The following is a 17630-nucleotide window of genomic DNA, read 5'->3' as shown; positions in this document are numbered from 1 at the left end:
CTTACTGAGCTAGCTGAATCTGTAGACTCACTGGTGTGCCAGTAAAGGCAGAGCCTTTAGTTCCTGGAAGTTTGGAAGGTATATTAGCATAGACACTGATATCTGCTTCTCTCCCAAAGATTTTTGTAGGCAGGAGACTTCTGTAGGTAGAGCCAAGGCCTGTGGGATAACTAAGGACCACTGGAGTAGTGAGCTAGCAAGAGATTAGATAACCCCTTACCTTCCTTGGGCCCCACTAGTCCCTGGAGAGTGTAGAGAACTTCTATATCTCTTTACTCCAAAAGAGGAGGTCAGAAGTCATAATGCTGCCCAGGTGGCTTTCAGGTCAGAGAAGACAATATCTAACTCAGAAAAGATGTTAGGCAGCCCCTCTATAAAAGGAGCAGTAGGATAATACTGCATAGCTTTCTGTGCACAAACCACTAGTAATCAGTCAAACCAGAGCAAGACCAGGGAAACACACCCCACTGACAAGTCACCATTTACATAATAACATCCTGTCTCCTTCCTGCTCCCAGCACTGGAGGAACTAGACCTTAGAAAGAGATGGCGAGAAGGTTCTAGATATAGACATCATCCTTCCCCGCTGTAAATTGTTGCAAGCTCATGCTAAGGGAAGGGGCAAAATTTGTACTTAATAGGAGATTGAAGTTTATAATTGGTCTGGACTTTTAATAAGTAAAAGTGACCAGAAATCAGTGAAATCATCCCAAGATTTACTGTGGGATATATCAAGGAAATTTGGCTTTGCGTAGCCAAAAGAGTGTAATTGGAGAAAAATTAAATTATTTTAAGTTTGTATTATTGCTCCACAGAGATTTGACTACCCAGTAAGCTAGTTACAGATATACTTTAACCATTGTTGTTTTTGTAATGTTTGTGATCTTCCATAACAAATGTTTGTCATATAATGTTTTTCTTAAATTGAAGTATAAAGAGAACATTAATCACTTAATTTGTTAACCTCTTATTTATGGCTTCATTGGTGTTTTAAACTGTTCAAAGTGCTAATCAGAATCGCTGAGATAAGAAATCAGTCAAAACTAATACAATTTTTCATCTGCCTTTAATAGGTCCAGAAAGATTTAATTACTGGCTGGTTTTGAGTTACTTAGATTTTGTTATCCTGGGCCTAGAATTTTAGAGCCACTGACAATGTAGCAGAAGTGTGCCCAAATTAAGCTTTTCCTGATATTTTTAATAAGCAAAGCTACTTACTAGAAACTGAAAATGCATAAAAGGAATGGGTGGTCAGCTGCCATTGAGTAATGCAATGAAAATTTCATCGTTCCTTTTTTAAACGGGTGGCCAAGATTTCTCCAGGACAAGATGATTGTGGTAATGCTCATCAGTTTGTAACTCCTGCACTAGATTCAAGGTAAACACAGCACCAATTCAACTGTGGAACAGTCTGAACAGACATAGGCAAAGTCTCACTGGAATGTGAAGGAGACATGTTTTATTGGTTTTGTCAGGGTATCTCTCTTTTTATTGATAACATTATGAAATCTATCCCAAAGGGCTATGTAGAAATGTGTTTCTTTGGCTAAAGAGCTGGTTAAATAGAAAAATGCTTAATTAACACATATGCACTTACTTCATATGGCCAGTGATGGCTAAAATACATGAATAGCTTATTAGTAAAATGCTTCACCAGGTGTAATCTGACAGGAAAGGTGAGATTTTTAAGTAATTTTTTTCTATTTTTAATCTATAAACAATGTGTTAAAAACTGTTTCACATGATCATTGGATTTTGAAGTGCTTTTGTAGTTCTTGGGAGACCCATGAAATAGCTATCAGTAGACTCCAGTTCAAATTTATGTGGGTTAGATGTTGCCTTTGAGTGCCTACATAAGCACCTCTGCTGAGAGATCTAGGGTGGGTCATTTGATGTCTGTGAGCATCCTCACCTGTCAAACAGGGTTGGTAACATCTGCCCCTTAAGGTGATTGCTAGACTTCAATGACTTAGTGTACAGGACCTTAGGATAGAGTTCAAGCACATTGTAAACAATAATTGGCACTTTCTTCTACTCCTTCATTGATATTCACAGGAAACCATATTCTTCCTTTTCTTTGTGAATGAAAATCTACAATCCTGAGTTGCTTCTAGGTGCTCTGAAGTTAAACAGTCAAAACAGAACGATTCATGGTAGTTTCCAGTTGTAATCCCAGAATATTTTTAGTTATTCAGTCAGCTGAAGACCTGGGCCACTCAGCTCAGAACAGGATAAATAATGTCTGTTTGGGGAAGGGGAGTCTGCCAATAGATTTGATGTTAATGCAGCTTTTAAGATCACATTTTTGCAGTGAGGAATTCAGCTTTTCTTCTACAGTGTAAGTGTCAAGTGCCTGAAATTATCACTATCTTATTTTTGTAAGTGCATATTTTAAATGTATATATACGGTTTTCTTTAAACAGGCTTCATAGTAGTTTGGATTGACTAGAATGCTCCTTTTTTGTATGCTTCTCAGTGCCAGGAATTAAATTAGGAAAAAGCCTTAATATATTAATGTTCTCTTTTCTTTTTTTTAAACTTTAAGTACTACCTGTTATCCCTGTGGCTCAGGCTTATGGGCAAAAGGCCCCTTGCCTGTTTATGTATATTTAAACCAATCAGTGGACTTGACTGGATTTTTACTAGTACTCTGTTGTGTTTCCTGTTCTCATTGTTAGTAAAATGTGTGGCAGCCTCCATCAACAGTGTTTTCTAAAACCAAACAAGATTCTGTTCAACACAGTAAAAATTTCAGTAAAATGGAATATTAAGGGAAAAAAGAGTACATTGCTCGAGGCCACAAACAACTCAAAACAGTCTGAGACATGCACTGGTAAATCTCAAAAATGCTATAGGCAATTCTGCATCAAAATTGCCATAGAAAATTATTGTTGTTAGCCATTCTGTTGATAGTTCATATTGTTAGAATTGCTAGCAGATGGGAAAATAGATGAGTCAGGATACAGTATTAGCAACCCATATTTTTTTAATCACAGGCCACTAATATGGTCTGTAGTATCTGCAAGATTTATTTAAACAGTTGCTAGGAAGAGTTTGTTTTCCCAGTAAACACAGCAAACCTTAGATTCTCTTGATTGACTGTTTAACTAAATGTGTTAACATTAACATATAAGACCATTTGCTTCATTGTAGTAGTGTCTCATTTATTTTGACAGACTGATTGTTCCAGCAGCTCGTAGAATCATTAGGTCTTGAAATGTTATTACAGTGATATATTCAAAACCTTCATACTCTTGATTCTGCTATTTGAGATTATAACTTTTAAAAATCGCTCATGTAATTAGGACTATTTTTGTCAAAACAAAATTATATCGAAATCTTAGTGTTTTTCCCGAGATTTTAAGATGAATTATTTTATGAAGTAAGTTTTATCACTTGACTGTGATATTTTAGGTTTTTATAGTAGACTAGATATGTAAACTTAAAGGAAGTTCTAATTTTACTGACAACTCTTTCTGATCAATGATAAGCAGCCTTTCAATACTTCTTATAGAGTTCAGAAATAATTCTAATTATTAAAGTTTTGAAATGTCAGAATTATCAGTGAATTGATTTAATCTTATTTTCCACCCTAACTTCTCATATCACTGAGTTATTTGGGCTCCTGTTTTATGCAAGAGCTAGTAACTGAGTTATTATTAATTTGCATATCTTTTACTTGGTTTTTATTTTTTTTAAAGATACTGAGAAATGTCATAGTTTTAGATATTGATCTTTCATCTCCTGAATGAAACGTAATTATCCAGGGCTATATTAACAAAATGAGTTTCTTATTTAAGCTGTCACTCATGTACCAAACTATATCAATTTTCAAACAAAATATTGACTCCTGTTAAAAAGTAGTTTTGACTTTTTAATTTAACTAAAAACAATATTCGTCCATCCATCTAATTATTAGTGTTAAGAGTTTTACAGTTTTTCTTTGAAGTCTTTCATTTGGTGTAAACAATTATCTTGTAAGAACTGGGAGATCCTAGTCTACTAACTGATCTTAAGCTTAAAGAAGATGGCATAGACCTTTTACTGAGCTTCAGCTCTTTATTTCATTTGAAAATACTGCTCTATACAAATGTCATATGCAGGGTTTTCTATTCACTGTAGCCTTCATAGCTGAATATTTAAAAAAAAAAAAAACAGTTTTCCTTTCAGCTCAGATCGACAACCAGCAACACCCCCCATTTTTGGTGGCTTAACATTTTTGAACTCTCTAACAGTGCTAGATTAAGAATATCAAACTTGATAACTTTTGACTTCTATCTAAATAACTTTTGCTACTTGAAACATGACCAAGCTTCCAGTGAGACTTCATATTAGACACTTACTTACTTTGAACTTGCAGAATTTAAAAGTATGTATGTCCTCTGATAGAAAGGAGTTAGCATGTTTCCACACTCTTCTGCCTTATTTCCTCTTCTCTCTCCTACTTTAAAATCACCTAAGAAACTCTGTTAAGTTTTAGTGAAGGAAGCCCAAAACATTGTCATTTTTAATTAATGAGGTCTAGTGAGTCAGAAATGGATACTTTGAAACTGTTGTAAATCGCCCTCCCCAAGATTATGAGTCAAAATGAGTTATGGCTCTTGTTTCCTTCTGAACAAGGCAAGAGAAGGGTCTTGTACCTGAGCTAACTGCATCCCTTTATAACACTTATTGTTGTCTCACAGAATTGGTTACATTGACGGTCCAGTCACATACACATACACATACACACACACACACACACACACACACACACACACACAGAGAGAGAGAGAGAGGAAATTGAAATTGAAAAGATAAATTTGGGATTTTTCTCCCACAAACTTTGATACTAAATAGCAATTGAGTGCCAATGTAGTATGTAGTATAACTGACTCAGAGGTCAATCTTGTCTCTGCCATAAACCAAGAGTGTACTAGAGCAAGCTAGCTCTCATTTCCTCACCCAAAATAAGGAAGTTAGAGTAGTTATCTCTGAGGTTCTGTTTTGCAGTGAGATTCTGTGAACGTTTATCTCATAACTCAACTTTATGCTTCTGTTAAACAAATGACTTAGTCACAAACAATGACTTTTAATAATCCCAGATCTCAAAATATGTTTATCTCAGGCCCATACAATTTAATTTACCTGATCTCATTTTAAACCCTTTTATGGAAATGGATTTTTTTCTCTGCCCTTACTAGTATGTCTTGCCCCCTGATGTTTGTCCTTTCAGCTGTCCAGGAAAAGCAAAATTTTCTAGGAGTAGGACAAAAGCTTCAGGTAATGAAACAATATCGCTCTGAAATTCATCTTTTTCTTTATGTGTTTTTCAGAGATTGCGGGTCCTGCTTCCACTGTCTTTGCGTTCCAGTTCTTCCTCTTACTGCATGTCAGTTAATGTATTTATTTAGCCAACTATGTGTCCTTAATGCATGTAAAGATTGTCAAACTATAATATCCTCCCACGGTGCTGAGGCTTAAATATTTGAGAACTACTCTTAGTTGTGCAGGTTCTATTTTATTATTAACTTAAAAACTGAATTTTATTAAAGAGAACTAGCCTTAAACACACTAAAGCCATTTCCAGATCAGTTATTCCTTTTTATACATTTTTTCAGTAAATATACAGTAAAACTTACAATGTATGAATATTTTACAATTATTACGTTTACTGAGTTGACTGACCCCATTATAAACTCTGAGAAGCATGAATCAGATTTGTTACTCCAACACTGAATTGATTTTGGAACTAGTAAACCAGTGTATAGCTATGGTAACACAGCTACTTTGTGTTTTAAGTATTATAGAAAGATGGCAAGTGACATTTCTTTCCTATATATATTAAAAAAAGTAACAGATTTACCACAAACTCTGATCCATAAACATAATTTTGAGGTGATTTTCCTTCCTTTTTGTAAAGATTTTCAGGAAACCTGATTTTAATGAAGGAAACTTTTGTCAAAATATACTGATATTAGGAAGTTCAACTTTTTCTTCTAATATCCTTATTAGCTCAAAAAACTTTTAATTTGGATTCACATTTTAAAAGGATAAAAACTCACCCCAATTCAGCAGGAAGCAGTTAGAGTGGTCGTCGGCCAACCTCCCCAACAGCACTTAGGTTTTCCTGTTGAGAGGGGGCACTGAGAGACAGGACTAGCTGGATTTCCTAGGCCGACTAAGAATCCCTAAGCCTAGCTGGGAAGGTGACCGCTTCCACCTTTAAACATGGGCCTTGCAACTTAGATCACACCCAACCAATCGGATAGTAAAGGGAGCTCACTAAAATGCTAATTAGGCAAAAACAGAAGGTAAAGAAATAGCCAATCATCTAGTGCCTGAGAGCACAGCAGGAGGGACAACGATCAGGATATAAACCCAGGCATTCAAGCCAGCAATGGCAACCCCCTTTGGGTCCCCTCCCTTTGTATGGGAGCTCTGTTTTCACTCTATTTCACTCTATTAGATCTTGCAACTGCAAAAATAAAATAAAATGAAAGGATAAAAGCTATGATATTACAGGATCATTTAAATCACTGAGTCTCTTTATCTGGTTTGTGAATCTTTTTACTACTAAGGCATTGAGCAGTTGCAGTACTGTTTTTCGAGAGATTGAAAAGGCTGCTTCTGTCACATTTTCCTTCCAAAAGCATTTTCATGCCTGTGGGAGGCTTGATAGCTAGAGAAACACCAAGTGTTAAATACATGTTATTAGGGCTTAATCAAAGCCAAAAGTTTGTCTATAAATCATGCCCACTATCTAAAAAGTGAAAATTTTTGCCACACAAGCTCACTTTTTTTGTCTATGTGACACCATAATTTAGAGCTACTTAGAAACCTATTGATATTACTGTTCTATTAACAAAATGAGAAGAGTCTCTGACCACAAGTGCTTAGTGTGAGTGTTATTTTCTGTTGGACACTATCTGAAAGATAGTAAGATCAGGGAGAAAACCTTCTTTCCCTGGATAACCTACTCCTCATCAAGGGTTTCCGTTACAGCCTAAATGCTGATACTTCCCTAAGTCTGTATCTTTTGCTTGGATCTCTCTCCTGACCTCCAAACCCTGAATTACAATCCATATCTGATGTCTCCACCTTGGTGCCTTGTTCATAGCTCAAACTCACCAGTACTAAAATTAATTTCATTAACTGCCATACCTTGTTAATAGTATCGATCTCTACCCCATTACCGAAGCTTGAAGTCAGAATCATCCTTAACCCTTCCTATTTTCTGACCCTTTATAATCAGTCACTTAACAAAAACAACCCTACCAATTCTACTTTCAAAGATCTCAAATCCTTCTCTTCTTAATCTCCACTTCCATTGTCTTGGTCCAAGCCTTACCTTCTCACTAGATTGTTGTGGTAACCTACTAATGGATCTTCTTGCCTCCATTTTTTTCTCCCATGGCAATCCATTTCCTACACCTGCTACTGGAGATATTTTTCTAAAGTTCATATGTGATCACATCACCATTTATGCTCAGAATGACTTAGCATTTCTTTCTTGTCACAGAAGTTTGCAGCAACACACATAAGGCCCACAGCAACCTGGCCTTGCCCTCTTTTTCCTGACTCATCTTCTATTCATCTTCCTGCATGAATCCTTCTCTAATCTCAGCAGTCTGCTAGATATCGCTAAAGATGCCAGACGATCGTGTACCATATATGTTTCTACTGATGCTGTTTTCCTTCTCTATCCTGTTTCCCATTTTATCATCTTACTCATCCTTCAGTGAGTTAGCTGTGCATGGGCCTGTCTTGCCAGCTAGATTGCAATCTCATTGTGGGAGGTAGAGTGTTTTACTCATCTCTGAACCTACTATGCTTGGTCCGTAGAAAAATCTCAATAAATATGTCATGAGTACTTTGAAGTTCTCTGACAGCCCACCTGAAGACCTAGCTATATATGTAGCTTATGCAGAAGTCAGATTTCCTGTAAACTCAACCTTATACAACCACAAAACTGAAATCAGATATTTTTAAAATAAATACAAAACTAGAAACAGGTTTAATGAGCTTCAGCACTAAGGCCATGCTCTATCTTTCCTCAGACAGCTTCAGGATTTCACTCACAACCTATTCTTATTTGGGGTAATGCCTTATGAGGTTGTTTAATTGCTTTTCTGGTTCCCAATAGATGAACATACTTGCTATAGAGATAGGAAGGGTATATGTTCAACGATGGCCATGAAGAGGAGCTGACAGAAAAGCCAAATAAGGAGTGAGAAATTTAATATGTAACACAGATTATTAATAAAAGTAATGATAACTCACTATCAAGGAAAGACCGTCTCCTTATGTCCTCTGCTTAGAAGGCAGTATATTCTGTGGAACACTTTATAAAGATTTTCTGTTCAAAAAAAATTGAGACAGTGCTCACTTCAGCAGCACATATACTAAAATTGGAATGAAAAAGTGAAGATTAGCATGGCCCCTGTGCAAGGCTCACATGCACATTTGTGAAGCATTCTATGTATTTCTACCCAAATTAGAATGAACCAGAAAAACAATTCTGGCAATATGACAAAGCAGGGTTCTATAACACCCCTGAAAAGATCACACTAGCTCTCCAGTAATTGATCTAAACCAAGATGAAATCTTTGAAATACCTTTTTATAAAGAATTCAAAGGTGAATTATTAAGCTACCAAAGGAGATACAAGAGAAAGGTGAAAAACAACATAAAGAAGTTTGAAAAACTATTCAGGATGTGAATGAAAATTTTTCTAAAGAGATACAGATATTTTAAAGAAAAACCAATCAGAACTTCCAGAGTCGAAAGACAAATTTAAAGAATTATAAATGCAGTAGAAAGTTTTAACAATAGGCAAAGTAGAAGGAAGAATTTCAGAGCTCAAAGACAAGGCTTTCAAATTAACCCGATCAAACAAAAATAAAGAAAAAAGAAAAGAAATGAACAAAGTCTCCAAGAAATATGGGATTATGTAAAATGGCCAAACCTAAGAATCATTGGTGTTCCTGAGGGAGAAGAGAAAGCAAAAAGTTTGGAACTTTTTGAGGAAAAAGTTGAGGAAAACTTCCCTGGCCTTGCTAGAGATGTAGATATTCAAATATAAGAAGCTCAAAGAACTCCTAGGAACTATATGATCCAGCAATTCCACTGCTAGGTGTGTATCCAAAAGAAAAGAAATCAGTATATCAAAGAGATAACCACATCCTGTGTTTGTTGCAGCACTATTTATAATAGCTAAAATTTGGAAGCAACCTAAGTGTCCATCAAAATATGAATGGATAAAGAAAATGTGGTACATATACACATTGGAGTACTATTCAGTCATAATAATGAGATCCAGTCATTTGCAACAACTTAGGTGGAACTGATGATCACTATGTTAAGTGAAATAAACCAGGCACGGAAAGACAAACATTGCATGTTCTCATTTATTTGTGGGATCTAAAAATCAAAACAATTGAACTCATGGACATAGAGAGTAGAAGAATGGTTACCAGAGGCTAGGAAGGTAGTTGGGTGGTGGGGCAAGGAAGGCAGTGACGGGGAGGTAAAGATGGTTAATGAGTATTAAAAAAAAATAGAAGGCCGAGGCAGGCAGATCACGTGAGGTCAGGAGTTTGAGACCAGTCTGGGCAACATGGTGAAACCCCGTCTCTACTAAAAATATAAAAATTAGCCAGATATGGTGGCACATGCCCATAATCCCAGGTACTTAGGAGGCTGAGGCACAAGAATTGCTTGAACCCAGGAGGCAGAGGTTGCAGTGAGCCAAGATCATACCACTGCACTCCAGTTTGCATGACAGAGTGAGACTCTGTCAAAAAAAAAAAAAAGAAAAGAAAAAAGAAAGAATGAATAAGACCTACTATTTGATAGCACAACAGGGTTACTATAGTTAATAATAACTAATTGTACATTTTAAAATAATTGGAAGAGTGTTACTGGATTGTTTTCAAAGGATAAATGCTTGAGGGGATAGATACCCCATTCTCAATGATGTGCTTCTTTCACATTGCATGTCAGTATCAAAACATTTCAGGTACCCCATATGTACCTACTGTGCACCCACAAAAAGTTTTTTAATTAAAAAAGAACTTCTAGGAGATTCTTTGCAAAAAGGACATCACCAAGAGCAGTGAGACAAAAGCGTTAGGTAACCTGTAAAGGAAAACCTATCAGACTAACAGCAGACTTCTCAGCACAAACCTTATAAGCCAGAAGGAACTGGGGTCCTATTTTTAACCTCCTTAAACAGAAAACTGTTAACTAAGAATTTTGTATCGAGCAAAACTGTTTCATAAATGAAGGAGAAATAAATTCTTTTTCAGACAAGCAAATGCTGGGAGAATTTGTCACTACCAGAGCATCCCTACAAGAAATGCTAAAAGGGGTTCTAAATCATGAAACAAAAGGTAGATAATGCACCAGAATAGAACCTCTTGAAAGCATAAAACTCACAAGGCCTGTAAAACAATAACACAATGAAGAAAACAGAGTATCTGGAAAACAAACAACGTGATGACTGGAACAGTAACTCACATTTCAATATTAATGTTGAATGTAAATGATCTAAATGCTCCACTTGAAAGATACAGGTTGGCAGAATTGATAAAAAATTACAAACCACATATCTGTTGTCTTTAAGAGACTTACCTAACACATAAGGATTTGTATAGACTCAAAGGGGTGGAAAAAGATATTCTATGCAAATGGAAACTAAAAGTGAGCAGGAGTAGCTATTCTTGTATCAGATAAAACAGAATTTAAAGCAACAACAGTAAAAAAAAAAGATGAAGAAGGACATTATATAATGATAAAAGGATCAATCCAACAAGAAGATATTGTCCTAAATAAATATGCACCTCACTCTTGAGCTCTGAGATTCATAAAACAACTGCTGTTAAATCTAAGAAAAGAGATAGGTGCAACCCAGTGGTAGTGGGGGAATTCACCACTCCACTGGCAGCACTAGAGAGATCATTGAGGCAGAAAGTCAACGAAGACAGGACTTAAACTGCACTCTAGAACAAATGGACATAACAAATATTTACAGAACATTCTACCCAAGAATTGCAGAATATACATTCTTCTCATCCAGCGTGAAACATTCTCCAAGATAAACCATGTGATAGGCTTAAAACAAGTCTCAATATGTTTTTAAAAGTCAAGTTGTTTCATAGTTCTGCATGGCTGGGGAGGCCTCAGGAAACTTATAATCATGGCAGATGGTGAAGGTGAACCAAGCTTGGACCTTCTCATATGGTGGCAGGAGAGAGCAGAGAGCAAAGGGGAAAGAGCCCCTTGTAAAACCATCAGATCTTGTGGGAACTCACTCGCTATCATGAGAACAGCATGGAGGAAACTGCGCCCATGATCCAATCACCTCCCACCAGGTCTCTCTGTAGACACATGGGGATTATAAACCAAGATTATGGAGATTACACTTCAAGATGAGATTTGGGTGGAGACACAGCCAAACCATATCATTCTGTCCCTGGTTCCTCCCAAATCTCATGTCCTCACATTTCAAAATACAATCATGCCTTTTCGACAATCCCCCAGTGTGTTAACTCATTCCAGCATTAACCCAAAAGTCCAAGTCCAAAGTCTAATCTGAGACAAGGCAAATCCCTTCCACCTAGGAGCCTGTAAAATCAAAAGCAAGTTAGTTACGTCCAAGATACAATGGGGGTACAGGCATTGGATAAATGCTCTTTTTTCCAAATGGGAGAAATTGGCCAAAACAAAGGGGCTATAGGCCCCAGGCAAATCTGAAACCCAGCAGGGTAGCCATTAAATTTTAAAGTTCCAAAATGATTTCCTTTGACTCCCTGTCTCACATCTGGGTCATACTGATGCAAGAGGTGGGCTCCCATGGTCTTGGGCAGCACTACCCCTGTGGTTTCGCAGGTTACAGCCCTCCTCTAAGCAGCTTTCACAAACTGTTGTTGAGTGTCTGCAGCTTTTCCAGGCGTCTGGTGCAAGCTGTGGATGGATCTACCATTCTGTGCTGGAGGAGAGTGGCTCTCTTCTCACAGCTCCACTAGGGAGCACCCCAGTAGGGACTCTTTATGAGGGCTCCAATCCCACATTTCCCTTCTGCACTGCCCTACCAGAGGTTCTCCATGAGGGCTCTACTCCTGCAGCAAACTTCTGACTGGACATCCAGGCATTTCCATTACATCCTCTGAAGTCTATGTAGAGGTTCCCAAACCTCAGTTCTTGACTTCTCTGCACTCACAGGCCCAACACCACGTGGAAGCCACCAAAGCATGAGATGAAGCCATGGCCCGAGCTGTACCTTGGCCCCTTTTAGCCATGACTGGAACTGAAATGGCTGGGATGCAGGGTGCCATGTCTCAAGGCTGCACAGAGTAGCAGGGCCCCTGGGCCTGGCCCATCAAACTATTTTTCCTTCTAGGCCTCCAGGCCTGTGATGAAAGGGGCTGCTGGCAAGATCGCTGACATGCCCTGGAGACATTTTCCCCATTGTCTCGGCTCCTCATTACTTATGCAGATTTCTGCTGCAGGCTTGAATTTCTACCCCAGAAAATGGGTTTTTCTTTTCTATCACATCATCAGGCTGCAAATTTTCCAAACTTCTGTGCTCTACTTCCCTTTTAAATGTAAGTTCCAATTTCAAACCATCTATTTGTGAATCCATAAAACTGAATGCTCTTAAGAGCACCCATGTCACGTCTTAAACACTTTGCTGCTTAGAAATTTATTCCACCAGATACCCTATCATCTCTTTCAAGTTCAAAGTTTCACAGATTTCTAGGGTGGGGGCAAAATGCCACCAGTCCCTTTGCTAAAGCATAGCCAAGAGTGACCTTTGCTCCAGTTCGCAATGAGCTTCTCATGTTCATCTGAGATCACTTCAGCCAGGGCTTCATTGTCCACATCACTAACAGCATTTTGGCCAAAACCGTTCAACAAGTGTCTAGGAAGTTCCAGACTTTCCCACATCTTCTTATCTTCTTTTGAGCCCTCCAAACTATTCCAACCTCTGCCCATTACCCAGTTCCAAAGTCACTTCCACATTTCCAAGTATCTTTATATCAGTGCCCCACTACCTCAGTGCCAGTTAACTGTGTTAGTTCATTTTCACACTGCTATAAAGAAACACCCAAGACTGGGTAATTTATAAAGGAAAGAGGTGTATTGACTCACAGTTCCATGTGGCTGGGGAGGCCTCAGGAAATTTACAATCATGGTAGAAGGTGAAGGTGAATGTGAAGCAAGCCTGGACCTTCTCCTGCGGTGGCAGGGGAGAGCAGAGTGAGAGTGAAGAAGGAAGGGCCCCTTACAAAACCATCAGATATTGTGAGAACTCACTCACTATCACCAGAACAGCATGGGGGAAACTGCCCCCATGATCCAGTCACCTCCCACCAGGTGTCTCCCTAGATACATGGGGATTATGAGGATTATAATTCATGATGAGATTTGGGTGAGGACACAGCCAAATCATATCAGTAAAGTCTTAGGTTACAAAATCAGTGTGCACAAATCAGTGCACTACTATACACAAACAGTGATCAAGCTGAGAATCAAACCAAGAATTCAACCTCTTTTAAAATAGCTGTAAAATAATTAATAATAATAAATTATTTAGGAATATACTTAGCCAAGAAGATAAAAGATCCCTACAGGGAGAACTACAAAACACTGTTGAAAGAAATCATACATGACACAAATGGAAATACATCTGCTGCTCATGGATTGGAAGAATCAATATTATGAAAAAGACCTTACTGCCCAAAGCAGTCTACAGATTCAGTCCTTCTCCTATCAAAATACCAACATCATTTTTCACAAAATTAGAAAAAAATCCTAAAAGTCATATAGAACCAAAAAAGAGCATATGTAAATACATGTGTGTGCGCACATGTGTGCTTGCATGTGTGTGTATATGTGTGTGTATGTGATACTGAGACAAAGTTTTATCACTTAAAGGACTAAGATTTAGGTACTTCATCAATTTACTTACATGAACACCTAATTCCTTAATAATGTGAGATAATGGTTCTCTAATATCGCAGACCTGTTTTTCACAAATTTTACGTATTGAAAATATAAAAATCTGTTAAAGGAAGAACATTTTTCTTCTAAGTAGCTTCTTTCTCTGAGTTCATTCTGTTACTACAATACAATATTTATAAACTTATTGGCAGTTTGCCCCAGTAAAAGTAGTACAAGATATTTACAGGAATAACTTAAATCAGAATTAAAGTAATGATAATTGTTTGCTTTATATAATATGTTAGTTCTTCTAATCCTAGAGTAACCCACTCCTTTGGGTCATGTATTCTTATTTGTATTTATCTATCTACCTTTATGTCATGTTATTTGCAGTATAGTAGGATAGTTTCTTGGTGTATGTACAGTCTCTAAAGTCTAAATATGTTTTGGAATATCTAGGGACATGAAACTCATGCATAAAAATCAATTATAAAATAGTACATGATTTAGAATCAAATACTAAATTGTGTTGTTTAAATTATGAGTGTTACATAGAAATTTAGAAATGGGAAAGATTAACATGGGCTGAAATAGAGATGATGTTGAAGAACACACAAGTGGAATTGGATCCTACGTAGACATAGTTGGGTGTGTCTTTCTTGGGAAATGTGGTTGTGTGGTATACATTGGCCTTTCAGTGTGGCCATTACTGATGTGTACAGTTCAAAGTTTGGAGTTTCCCTGTTTGTCTTATTCTGTATCCCCGCAGCAATTTGAACAGCACTGAGCATGTAACAGATGCATGATCACTACTTGGATTAAAAGTCAATGAAGAAAGTGTATAATAATACATATTATATATAAATGTATCTTTTATAGCATAATATTAAAAGCTAGGTTCTTTCATGACATATGACTACAAAGTAACAGGGCTGATTATTAATATACATACCAGAACTTCTTATGTACTGAAGTGAGTGGCATTCACCTTCAAAGTCATCATCATGGAAGCCTGCATACTCTTCTCCATATACTGTCATTTCTCAAAATATTTTTGGAACTCCTTTTTTGAATTTCCTTCAGAGAGTCTGTGACTCATTCTTTTCAGTATCCTCAGAGTCTTTTTCAGCTAAGAGTGAATTTGGTTTTTGGAAGCAGAAGTCACGATAGGGCCAGGGATGGCGAGTAAAAGGATCTGCTGGGACATGCTACTTTGGATGACTATAAGTAATGAGTATTTTTCTTCCTTGACTCATAAAATAACCAAAGACAGTTATCTTTTTAAAACAAAAAGTAAGTTGCAAGTTTTATCATTTTAAAACCAAGCCTTAGCTGGGTGCAGTGGCACATCCCAGCTACTGAGGAGGTCGAAGGAGGAGGATCTCTTGAGCCCAGAAGCTTGAGGCTAGCCTGGGCAACATAGTGGGATCTTGTCTCAAAAAAATAAAAAAGAAGAAGAAGAAGAAGGAGAAGGAGAAACAAAATCTGGATTACTCTTACATAACTGTCCTACTCCAGAATTGATCATGGCTTCCTACTTTTGGGGCCCCACCAGGCCTATTCAGCCTTACTTCCTACCCCCTACCACAGTCATCTTCTTTATTAAGCATTTGGTAAAATGGAGGATAGAATGGTTAATTTAACCTTTATTCAGTCTTGTCATGTTCTTGGGTGATCTCTGCAAGTGTTCATTATTATTGTAGCACTCAGTAGCTGGCAAAGATGTAAGAAGTTAGAGTGAATATACCTGGAACGTATTCTGAAAATCTGTTTGTTGGCGGGGGTGGATTTGTCTTTGTACCTTTTTACAAATTCTATCAGCATATTTTTCTCATTTGCCCTTTACTAAAGGCAGATGATCCGATTGTTTCATTGCAGATTACTTGAGGTTCTTGCAAGATATGACCTCTGGGTTCTTCAAGGAAGAAATTCCTGTTTTAATTGTTGAACCATACTTCGAAGATGATGTAAAGAATTTGCTGAAATATTTATGTTAAAACTCATTAGACATTAATGTGTTGTGGATAATTTCACTATATTGATATCTTTGTTTGTTTCCATATCTAGTTGAAAAATCTAAGTTTAGAAGAACTACAGATGCGATTAAAAGCACTGGACCCTATGATGGAACGGGAGATAGAAGAACTTCGTCAGAGATACACTGCGAAAAGACAGCCCATTCTGGATGCGATGGATGCAAAAAAAAGAAGGCAGCAAAACTTTTGAGTCTAATTTCCTGTCTGTTTTTCACTATTCTGGAGACCAAGAAACCACTAGGAATTGAAGGAATATTTGTATATTTTTAATCCTAAGATTTTGCCCTACAATTAGTCAGAGGTCAAAAACTGACAATGGTACATGCCCAGGTAAATTCCCAAAAGGCAGAATTGACAGTTGTATCTGCTGTGCATTCACTTTCAGATGAGGAGAACAAAAGAAGTGTATTCTCTTGTTCTGTCAGCTGCATACCAGCAATAAAACCGTGTTTTGAAACGGAGGCTGCGTTTAGAGACCTTGAAAATCCAAAGCTATTGTTTAATTGTGCAGCACTGAAGGGCTTTATGTTACAATATTCTTTATTCCTATCTAGTATACTAGTCTATTTATTGTATCCCCTTAGGTAAACTTATTTATTTATGCTATTTTGCTTTGTTTTGTTTTTTAAGGACAAGATCAGGATAGCTTTGGTGAAGATAGGGTCATATTAATATGATGATAATGTGCAACCAAATTATACTTTCTGCAGGGAGCTATGGGGTACATTCCTTGATTTCCAGGATAGTTTTCCAGTAGGAAAGTAATAATGGCAATAGTTCTTAAATGGGCTAGGCCTTTTTTATATCGAAGCAATAATTCCATTTTTACCCTTTGAAATTTTGTTTAATTTTTTGATTTTTGATGTTTGGTACAAATAGAACTATATATATTTAGGTAAAATAGATCTATCGTGTTTAAAACCAAAGAAATCAGTGGAATCCTTGCACAAAAAAAGTATGATAAATATTTTTTAAAAAAAACTTAATACAAATGTAACTTGTTAATATTGTTTTATGTTTTATGTGTAGATCTAATAGCTGAACTGATTCAAACTGTAATAAGCTCATCAATTTCATTTCTATGAAAATGTGCTCTATTGTCACAGGATGTTTCTGTTGATTTTATTCATTTCCTGGGAATTGGTAAACATCATGTGCCTGATGATAACCCAGTAGCAAAAACATTTGTACTGAGTGGTACAAGCCTTGGGGACTGAAAAAAATAAAAAAAAAAAGATTAAAACCATTAAAAAGAAATTCATTTTTACGCCGAATGAACATTTGTATGATTGCATTGGGACCAGTGATTTCCTAAGCTACATATGGCCATCTTGACAGTGTTTTTTCTTTTGTGTGTTTAATTATTATATGTAAATCATAAAGACAAATAAATTTCACTGTGCCACCCAGCACATTTCGTTTCTGTATCTTTGTTAAAACTCATGACCTGGACTCTGCATTTTCCAAGCAAGAGACGTATATTAGATAGGACAGGCTAGATTATGCAGTGCTGACAACCCTCACCCTTCAGCGGCTTCACATAGTACAGGTTATTCCTCACTCTTGCTCCAGGCCCACCCCAGGTTGGCAGGGCACCCTGCTCCTGTCATCCACACCCAGGGACCCGCTGACAGGGCCTCAACCATCTGAGATGTCTGTGGTCACCAC

The 17630-nt window shown here is 37.2% G+C and overlaps 1 protein-coding gene and 1 non-coding gene across 4 annotated transcripts in view; both read left to right on the top strand.

Annotated features, from left to right (window-relative positions):
• Positions 1-17374, top strand: part of STK3 (serine/threonine kinase 3) — a 466952-nt gene extending 449578 nt beyond the window's left edge. For all 3 annotated transcript variants that reach the window (XM_025393760.1, XM_025393762.1, XM_025393761.1), the window contains one exon: positions 15994-17374. In XM_025393760.1, coding sequence (XP_025249545.1) covers positions 15994-16152 — 159 coding nt within the window. In that variant the 3' untranslated portion in view covers positions 16153-17374. The remainder of the gene's footprint in view (positions 1-15993) is intronic.
• Positions 8361-8467, top strand: LOC112630805. Its single transcript, XR_003120945.1, has one exon. It is a non-coding gene; the product is annotated as a U6 spliceosomal RNA (small nuclear RNA).
• Positions 17375-17630: the final 256 nt, after the last annotated feature.

Source organism: Theropithecus gelada, chromosome 8 (genome assembly GCF_003255815.1).
Source record: "Theropithecus gelada isolate Dixy chromosome 8, Tgel_1.0, whole genome shotgun sequence".
NCBI lineage: Eukaryota > Metazoa > Chordata > Mammalia > Primates > Cercopithecidae > Theropithecus > Theropithecus gelada.
This window is presented reverse-complemented; position numbering and strand designations above follow the sequence as displayed.